This window comes from Gasterosteus aculeatus, chromosome 7 (assembly GCF_964276395.1).
Source record: "Gasterosteus aculeatus chromosome 7, fGasAcu3.hap1.1, whole genome shotgun sequence".
Classification (NCBI taxonomy): Eukaryota; Metazoa; Chordata; class Actinopteri; order Perciformes; family Gasterosteidae; genus Gasterosteus; species Gasterosteus aculeatus.
In genome coordinates, this window is record NC_135694.1 from 11,333,284 (window position 1) to 11,343,790 (window position 10,507).

Below are 10,507 nucleotides of genomic sequence, written 5' to 3' on the forward strand. Positions count from 1 at the left end.
TTCTGAGAGGAGAAACGGATCTGCACCTCTCCTGAGAAACTCAAGTGTAGCATTCTCCTGCGTTTTTCTCTGTAGGTGGCAGAGACCGAAATAGACACTCAATTCCCTTCTTATCGGAAGCAGAAATGAGAGTTTTCCACTGGATGCTACGGCCAGGCTTAATCTTTCTCCCTCTCTCTCTCGTGTGCCCACACAAACAGAGGCAGACACGCTCACCTTACCAGACAGACACTTGTCTCTCTCACTCTGTGGGTGGAAAGTTTTTCTCTTCGGCAACTGCCTCTCCAGAGAAACAACAAACGCGCTTGCCGCGCGCACGCACACATATGGCCCCGTATCACACCCTCCAGATGCCCCGAGAGCGACAGCGAGGCAAAGCCAGCGGGGTCGGATAAGCCTCCGCAAGAGGAGGAGAATCAACATCCTGTCCGCAAAAACAAGTCCCCCCTCTCCATCACGGCTCCGTGCACACGCGGCCATTGTGTGACCGGACCAGTGTTTTCAATGCCGCTCCGTCTTATTGAACTGCATTCCAGGCACAGCTGTGGGTTTATTCTATTAAGACGTGCGAGATATGACTGCTGTCACAAGGATCAATAAACCGCTTCCACAGCGCAGGAAGCCGCTGGAGCTCCATGCGCTTTACTGATGTAAGCGCATCCACATCACCGTAGCGCACGATTCAGGGGACGCAACTCTGAGGGCGTCTCTGGGCGATCGGCCCGCTGCTCAATGACGACCCTCGGACGATGATTGCAGGGCCCCAGAGTGGATGCAAAATAGACAAAGCAGGAAATTAGGAAAATCAGCCATGGAGAAGATGAGCAAGAGAGCTGGAAGGACCGGCCCCTCGTTGAGATTTGGGTCACGTTCTCTTTGCACTCAAAGCAGGGGAGAGAGATGGGGAGAGGAGGCAAAATTGAGAGTGAGCGTAGCGAAATTCCCATGAACGATTCCCGCCTTTCCCCACTAGGCTAATTAAACTCTGACTTTGTTAGGAAGCCTTAATTACATCACCTCATTAAAGCTTTAGTTTGGATCCTCCAGCTGCTGTCAATGAGCATCAGTTTTAGAAGTGGGGACAAAGATGAAACCTGTATCAGGAAAAGGGCTCACTCGTGTAAACAGTCACATACTTGAAAAGTCGTCAGGACATTAAATGTGTTCACATTAAAACACAATACAACATCTTTCTCCAACAATAATCCCTGCTCATTAAATCTCTTTCAATTTATCTCTCACTCGGTTCCACCTCAGCATGACCTATCTTTCCCCCTCTCTCTCTCTCTTGCATACCACCGAGCTACTTATCAGTCCCAAGATGTTGTATGCGCTATACCGGTTTGGACTGCCGACAAGATCAGAGCTTTGAGAGGCTCCTCAATAATTCATCAGGTGATGAATAGAGGCAACCTGCGAGTGCGCTTTTTTAGGTCGAGGAGCGAAACCTAGAGATTGGATGAGAGATGACCCGGGCGCCGGGCCCACTCCCCCAGCGTGACTCAGAGGGCGCATGGGATCTGTTGGGATCAAACCCATACTGGTCAATGGCTTTGGGTGTCAGTGTGGTGCTTTATTGATCTTCCTCGGATTGCCATCCTCCACAAGTAAACAGCCCCAGGTTTATCCTACGGGCTCCACAGGTCAGATGTGTCCTCAACATTGAAATCTATAGTGCAGAGATTAGTACGTTAAATCTTCTGATTGGACCAATTTCTGTCAGAATGATGAAAGGATAGCAGCATTGCATAAATAATGAGGTAAAGGCGCCAATATTTGTTCTGAATAGTTTGTTCCGGGGATGTAAAACATGCAAGACATGTTTTCTCTGCGTTGCCAAAATGGCCTCAGCAAAGTGGTTCAAAAGCCTCTTTAACAATAAAGGATACTTTTCATCCTATTATTTTAATACTTAACAAGCATTTTGTTGAGAATGCTCACATAAATGTATGAAGGCTTCAACTAGAAACGGTAATTCAAAAAAATTAGAAGGGGCTTCAGCAAGTGGCAAACAAATTGTGAAGTGTGGCGATAATGACGAGGCTTGCTGATTGTATTAAGTTCTAATACGGGTCTGTTTATTTGCATAGCAATACAGTAATGCAAAGTGCTTTGCATCAGACAAAAATTAGAAACAACGCCATATTAGTCACATAAAGGACTTTAAAAGATAGATTTATTGAGGAGCTGGAATGAAATAAACATAAATGTTATATATATATATATATATATATATTCTCTGTGGAATTAGCATTTCCTCTACAATAAATGGGTGTAACTAAACTAGCCTTTGGTGCTAACATGCACTAGAACGCATGTCAACGAGCACACAGGGGGGGTGACTTCATCGTCAACTCAGGTCCACATAATTGCTCTGAATTAATTTAATGTAACACCTTTAAATAAACTAATCAACACTTTCTCTTCCACTATGAATATTTTAAAGACCATGTGTTTGTAATTGCCGCTGAGCAGTGTTACAGGCGTTAAAGTACGCAACGTAGTTACTTTATTCAGATGTCTTATGACCCTTTTACTTCAAAACAGGTAAGCAGTGCATTTAATCAGTACTGCTGCCGTCTGCTGCAAAATTGTCATTGTCAATTACAAATGTCACATGAACAAATAGGTGGGGCATTGAAAATCCAGACGTCTGGTGACCCTAACACAAGCGCAGCATTTCACAGAAGTCTGGCGAGAACAGGCTGCTCTCTGCGGGGTGAGATGAGGCTGACCGCCCGGTGTCAGACGGTCAGACGGCGCCGTTAACTAGACCTCACATCGCCGACATCCTCGTTACGAAGGCTGAATGTTGACAAACCGACCGCAGAAATGTTGCTTAAACAACTGACTTCTCGTCTGAAGTGAGCTCTTACGTGCACTAGTGAGATGCACTAAACGGCCCCTCATACATTTGTCCCTCTGTTGTTTTAGCGTCGCCTCTTTGAATATCGCCATGTTGCCATCATGTGAACGGCAGGTCACATGACCTGAAGGCGCCTTCGGATCATACATGACTGACTGAGGTTACGCATTAAGAGTTTGTCCTTAATGGATTTTTTTTCCCCCTTACATATTTTTATACTTTCAGTAGTTTTGAAACCAATACTTTTATACTTTTACTTAAGTAAAACGCTTCAGTTGATACTTCGACTTCTACAGAAGTGTTTTTAAACCCTAGTATCTATACTTCTACTTGAGTGATGAATGTCAATACTTTTGACACCTGTGCTGAAAGTAAACCCTAGAGATCGAGGAAAACAAAGTGGACATAGAATATATAGAGACACGGGCCCAATAGAAAAGCAGGGAGGTGGTGAAGTCATAGCGATCAGCTCTCTGTGCAGCTCTCAGATTTGCACCACAATGATCTAAAAAACATTTGCCGGAAAAACAAATCCAGCCACGTTCATGGAGTCGATCCACATATGACTTCCAACATGTGACACACGATGTGGCATCATCCCTCTGTGTCAAAACAAATCACTAGCTGAAAGCAACGGAAGCAAATGCAGCATTTGTAATTAGTTTATGGCGATAGTGATAGTTTATATGCATGTGTGAAGACCCGGGTTCCTTCTCCACCTGTTGGACAAAGGATATGGGCCCTGTTGCGGCCTGATTTAAAAGCAAACAAGGCAATATATATAATGCTTGGATACGCTGTCAGATTTTCTATCTACAGTCTAATCATAGCTGACAACATTTTTTCTGTAAATATTTCAAATGGATGTGAGCGGCCGACGTGATCGCCAGAATAACAATGTTTGTCAGCTGACCGACATGGATGGACCATAATGCAGCAGCCCTGTTCTCCTTTAGGCTGAGCAGAAAGGGGGGGGGGGAATCATGCTGGTATGCTGGAATCACCGTGGACGGGCGTGTGGGTTGAGAAAAAGAAGCAATGTCATTATGTGTGCTGAACGCGGTTTAGGCCTCCGCTTTTCAAATCAATCCAGTCCAACTCAATCAATCAGTCTGAATGTCTTTGGAGTCTCACTGGCTTTAATGCTTCTATTTCACTGGTACAATATTCAAGAGGGAGACGCCCACACACTGGAATACCGCTGTATGAGCTTTTGGTTCAAACTAAATGTACATGTAAATGTCTCGCGGTCACTTGCTTTCACGTAGTGCCGTGGTTCTTGGCAGCTTTCACAAGGAGAACACATCTAATCCGTGACATGTTTCTATTTCCTGGGCCTCAGCAACCTGCCTTCAGGGTTTTTACTGAGCAACCAGAACCGCACAGACAGAAAAGCGTGGAGAGGCAATTGAAGCTGTGCATTGGTTTAAACTATGGGTGAAGTAGGCTTGGGTCACACACTGGGAAGGGAAGCGATAGGTCACTCTCTGTGTGTGTGTGTGTGTGTGTGTGTGTGTGTGTGTGTGTGTGTGTGTGTGTGTGTGTGTGTGTGTGTGTGTGTGTGTGTGTGTGTGTGTGTGTGTGTGTGTGGGCTGAGCTTCATTTTCTCCACATCAGCCTCAGCCTGCCAGTCATACCGCGCGATGGCCATCAGGCTCCGGCTCCACGGCGCTCCGAGAGCACAGCAGAGCGGGGCCGGCACCCGTTGTACCAATCCTTCACTGACTAGAATATCTATAGCTGTGTTGTTGAGCTCTGATATAGAATTATGGTTAGCTGGGTCCCAACACTATGCGTAACCCAGTGCTATCTGCTCATTACATGCATACACTGTCTTTTAAAAATCAACTTCTTTGCTTACAGGAAAATCTGAGGCACGTTTGTTCCATAGTTCAGTATGCAACGTAAAATAAGTCCGCGCTTACTTTCGCTTTTCAAGCAGGACACGGACGGCGGCTATGCTCCTGAATCCTTAAACTCCCCCGATTTCCATACTTTGTCACCGTGTATTTCAGATCACCTGATTTGAAGTTTTTGAAGCTTAGGGCCAATAACCACGCCGCTGTGTAGGAAAGGAGAACAGACTATTTATTGGATGCATCATGTCTGACACACGGAGAGACTGCAAAGTAAAAAGTAAAGATAGTGTCACTGCCATCTCGTCAATCACCCTCAGTCAAACTTACCTCTGAGGTCTCTAAAACAGGTGTTTTGTTTTGGTCTCCCGTGACAGATTCTTTCATAAAACCACAAATTCTCTAAAGTTGTAAAATCCTCCTTGGTCCTTCGTTCTCCAACTGTGACACTGCGCTCTGCTGTCCTCTCAGCCTCCGAGGTGAAACAGCCCTCCAGCACAGAAAGAATATATATATATATATATATATATATATATATATATATATATATATATATATATATATATATATATATATATATATATATATATATATATATATATATATATATATATATATATATATATATATATATATATATATATATATATATATATATATATATAGGAATAGGAATAGGAATAGCTTGAGCATTGCCATGGAAACTAGCCTGAAGTTAGAAAGAAGGGTTGAAGAACTGCTGCGTATTTGTTTTTCTTTTTTTTATAACCATTACAGCCTTTTCACATTGTGCTGTTTTCTCATATGACTGTGTTGTTATATGCTGATATGTGTAGTGGCTTTGTTGACTCAATATCTGTAACAAAGCCTTTGCCGCTGTGTAGCTGTATCACTAAGAAGGTTTGAGCGCTGCTGAGCTGGATACTGAACACCTCCCCTTTAATAATCCCCCCCACCCCCGTCGCCCCTGAAATGCCTGATGCAACTGCTCTCCCTCTGAGTCCCTCTGATTTACCTCATCAACTGAACAAAGAGCCAGAGTCATGATTTGATGCTGATGATGTTGGCATATATTTGGTCATGTTTTGCTGTTTCCTTATCCTTGTATGTGCCATAATCTAACCCCCCTCCCCCTTATACCATGTTTTACAAATGTTTCCTTGACTGTGACCCTAACACCTTTATCACACTTAGAGAAAAAGATGTTTTGAAAGTCAAATGTAGTGCTGAAAGTGATATTGTGCCATGTCCCGTTATGTTTAACCCTCAACTCCAGCTGGGCTTGTGATAGAAAGGATTTCTCCTGAATGAAGTTTTACAAATGATATTGTTATACACCCAGTGATATTTATTCAAATTGAATGACAAGCGGGCTTACATCTGATAACCGAGGCATGACAACAAATTCTGGCTCATTAAGACACTTATTTAATCGCCACCTGTGTTGGTGGCGTTTGGGAGGGAAGGGGGCGTCGGAGGGGGGGGGGGGAGCAGTACTGTTTAATGCTGCCTCTGTGTACTGAGGGTTTGGGTTACGAATGAGCCATAGAAGACCACCATGCCCAAAGGGGGGGGAAGTGGGATGGAGTCAGTCCTTCATAAAAAAAAATAATGAATAATTCAAGTTTCTTAACAACATGATTATTATTCACCCCCCCGCCCTCAAAAAAAAAAAAAGCAAAAAAGGAGAAGAGGTAAATACGTTGGGGGTGGGGGGGAGGGGGAGGGGTTGTTTCTAACTATCCGAGAACAATCTTACACAGCTTTCTTTTTGTAATTTTTTTTTTCATGCAAAAATCATGCGGCCAATTTGTTGATGTAAGTGACCTGAACCTCGCGGTTTGCTATCTTATTCAACCAATCACAGCAGAAACATCTGAGCGTGAGTGTAGCAAGGGCAGGTGAGACAGTTAGCAGTGAAGCATAGGCTGTATAGAGCAGTAGATGTAAAGTTGTTCAGTGTCATTTTGTAGTCTTATCCTGTATTAGCCATATAGCATGTAGGTCTATGCAGCACAGGGAGATCAGGTCAGAAGAGCCAGGAACAGAGCAGCACAGAGTATTCATACAGCTTGCGTTTAACGCCAGTCCAGAGCCAGTCAGCATATTAACTTTTAAATAGAACAGACTAAACTTGTATAACTAACCTCATGTAAAGTTGTAGTGCTGTTCTAATACTGGTGTTGCTGTATTCATTTGAGCTGTTTTTCCTCTGTTCATGTGGAGGTGGAGTCTGTCTCAGGTGGTCTCTAACACTGCTTTTCTCCAATGTCTCTTTCTTGTCCTAGGAGGTGAATTAGTGTTGCCCATAATAACGGTGGACTCCCTAGACCCCCCGTCCATCGCCACCCACTACCCCGTAATCCCCCCGCCCCCCACCACCTACCGCCCCTTCCTCACCCTGCTCGAAACCACCAAAGAGTCCCTCCCCTTGCCAAATGGCCGCGCCCCCTGCCTCTTGGACCAGGAGGACTGCGAGGAGCCCATCGAGGTGTCGGCGTACGGCTCGGGGGAGATGACCGAGTCCGATGACGAGGACTATTACAAAAACTCCCCCCTGGTCACCGACAGGACTGTCCTCCCCCCTCCCCCCGCCGTCGAGGGCAGCGTCCAGAACCCCCGAGACCGCCACTTCTCCCGCTCCCCAAACTCCCACCGCCCACCCCTCTCCTCCACCCCCACAGCCAACCCCGACCAGCTCAGTCCGCGCATCAAGCCGGCCGGCGGCGGCAGCAGCAGCAGCAACAACAAAATCCCTGCCGGCAAAATGAACACCCGGGACCAAGTGCTGCTGCCCCCGGCCCACCCCTCCTCAGACCCGGGCAGTCGCAGAGTCCCAGGAATAACCTACCCCCCAAATTTCCCCCATGTTCCCACTCCAGACCCCACGTCTCCCGAGAGAGGGCTCCCGGGCGCCGTGGAGGTGCAGCAGTCCAGCAGCACCACAGGGATGGTGGTCGGCATCGTGGCAGCCGCGGCCCTCTGCATCCTCATCTTGCTCTACGCCATGTACAAGTACCGCAACCGCGACGAGGGCTCCTACCAGGTGGACCAGAGCCGCAACTACATCAGTAACTCGGCCACGCAGAGCAACGGCGCCCTGGTGAAGGAGAAGCCGCCCAGCACTGCCAAGACGGTCACCAAGAACAAGAAGAACAAAGACAAAGAGTACTACGTCTGAGGCAGCGGCGCCGCGACACACACACAGACAGACAGACAGATGCACTCAGAGAAGGAAAGAGACGAGAGAAGGAGGGAGCGAGAAAGGGCAGTATATGGAAACACAGCAGAGGGGGCATCCATTCCAAGCTCAGTATTGTCAGGTGGCCATTCATGTCAATTCCAAACGATTTAGAGGCAGGCGGCGAAATACGAAGGCAAAGTGATACCGCGGTTGTGTTCACACCGCTCAGCATTGCTTTGACTTCTTATTTGTGGCGTGGATTTAAGGCAACGCTATTACACCTCAGATCTCAACACACACAGTGCCAACAAGCGTGTACCAAATACTGATCAAACCGCCGTGTATGCGTTAGCACGTGACAGGCTAGTAAATATCGCGAGTACTTTAAGAATGCGCCAGCATCAGTATTTGTGTCACGGTTCGAGCTTCATTCTGGGGGTAACATGTGGTGTGAGCCTTCGCCTTAGAGAGTATCAACACATCATTTTCCACCTGTTTGAATTTGGCAACTTGACATCCCTCTGTCAGATCAATATACTGCCAGCTCACAGAGACATCGTGTCAAAACCCAGCCCACCACCCCCCCCCTCTGTGAGCGTTCCACGTCTCTCCCTTCTCCTCTCAGTCGCTCGTGCACCCTGTTTCTCTCCTTGTCTGGTGCACCGCAGCCGACGGGACGTAAAATCTGCCGTGTTTCAAGCATGTAGTATTCATTTACGAAAAAGAGATAAAAAACTTTTTCTTTCTGTGGAGTTAAAAAAAAAAAAAAAAAAAACTAAAAAATACAACGATGATGATCGATGATCATAACGACGTTTAAACGTAGAAACTTTGTGAGATACCAACCCAATGGATGCCGACTTGTACGTTAAGCCGCCAAAAAGTTGTTGAGGCCAAAGCCCCTTGGTCGTCTTTTGTTCCAGCAGATCAGTGTCATCCGTGTTTTCTGGGGCTCCGAGGCGCCCCGCTAGTGGGCCAGCAGAGGAACTGTGTCACGTCCTTACAGTACAGTAACTAATAACCCAAACAGAAAAAAAAACTCCAGCAGATAACATGAACTCTGTTCTATATCATTATAAATATATGTATAGACGTTGCAGAAGCCTACGGACCTAAAGCGTGAGCAGGTGGAAAAGCTAGAGTTTGCTGAAAATGTGCAGCGAAGACTGACTTTAGGATTTTTGAGGGTTACAGCGCCCACCGCCCCGCCTCTCATACCCCACCCACTCATGAAGAGTACAGCTGACGCAGCACAGCTGCAGGACTCCGTCCCTTTGGTTTGCGCTTTTCTTTTTGTAATCTGATTCTTTTCTCTGGAGAATTGAGAGCCTTTTTCTGGAGCATTCTGAATTCCTGCTGGAGTTCCACTGTGGAGAGAGGTACCTTGCAGCTGAGGATGCTACCGTGTCTTTCGGTCCCCCCCCCCCCCCCCCCCTCCTCTCTAGCCTGACTGGACTGATGGCAGCCAATGGGCAAAGCAAACTTTGTGGGAATAGCACACAAACACAAGGTGAACAGCAGTTCCCTGGATGATGTACAACAGGACTCTAGTATTCCAATTTTCTCAACTCTATTAAAAAAAGAAAACTGAACCATGAAAAGAAAAGAAAAATCCTGAAAAAAGTTTGTGAAATGTCTAAATATTTGACTCTCATCCCATTACTAAGAGAAATGTGTTTTCCCTACCATCATTCCTGTTTGGGAGAAGAAAAAAAAAAGATTACGATTCTGGAAAACGGAAATTTCTATGTATTTTCTTTTGGTAATTGAGCAAATGTGATTTGGGTTATGAAGATGAATTCATGCATTCCCCTTCAATTCCATTCGTCATCTTCAATCTGCTTTTGTCCTCCATCTATTCCTTTTCTGTGTAAGGCAGATTGTATGTGTCCACCCCCTATGGAGAAAGCAGACTATCCGTTCGCCATGTTTTTTTTATTTGTTTTATATCTATTTCTGTCTATCTGGCCAGAGACAAGATGGCAGGCGGTTTCATTTGACAGGCTCCATCACTCTCCTGCCACGTTTGTCTGGTTTCTCTCCTTCTCCATTCCAAGCATACTCCTCCCAGTATCTTCCTGTTCTTTCTAAATGTTATTGTAAAGTGTTCCAGTGAGATGACTCTAAATATGTGTACATTAACAGAGGGAATACACTTGGTTATATACTTCTTACCCTTTGTGTTGCGTGGTCTCTTTATCGTCTGCTTCTCTTCCAGCCGAATCTCAGTATTTGGAGAGTTATTGAAACCTGCATTTCATTTTAAAAGTATTAGTTCAATATCAGGATAGTGTAAAAAGCTGCTGCTGCACCCACATCGTTATTATAGCTTATCGCTAAACTTTCTCAAAAATTGTCAAATTGTTAGCATCACTTTCTCCAGTAGACTACTCATCAGCTGCAGCTGTGAGTTGAAACAAAAAAGACAATCAGTCACCGGGCGAACCAGGTTTATTCCTGTAACACAATGAAACTTGCTGCTCTGCTCGTCGGGGTGTAATGATCCGCCGCGTGTTGCTTATCTCTACACATGCAGATGTTAGGCTTGCTGTGATCACACAGATATATTTTTAGAGGATCATAGACGCATCTAATTTTAAT

General features: G+C 45.5%; 1 protein-coding gene across 13 annotated transcripts in view; it reads left to right on the forward strand.

Moving 5' to 3' along the window:
- The window catches only part of nrxn2b (neurexin 2b), a 551,159-nt gene extending 541,079 nt beyond the window's left edge, over positions 1 to 10,080 (forward strand). For 6 of the 13 annotated variants that reach the window (XM_040180547.2, XM_040180545.2, XM_040180544.2 and 3 more), the window contains one exon: positions 7,011 to 8,350. In XM_040180547.2, coding sequence (XP_040036481.2) covers positions 7,011 to 7,903 — 893 coding nt within the window. In that variant the 3' untranslated portion in view covers positions 7,904 to 8,350. Of the gene's footprint in view, positions 1 to 7,010 lie in introns of all 13 variants that reach the window. The other 7 variants (XM_040180539.2, XM_040180546.2, XM_040180540.2 and 4 more) reach the window with 2 other exon arrangements.
- Positions 10,081 to 10,507: the final 427 nt, after the last annotated feature.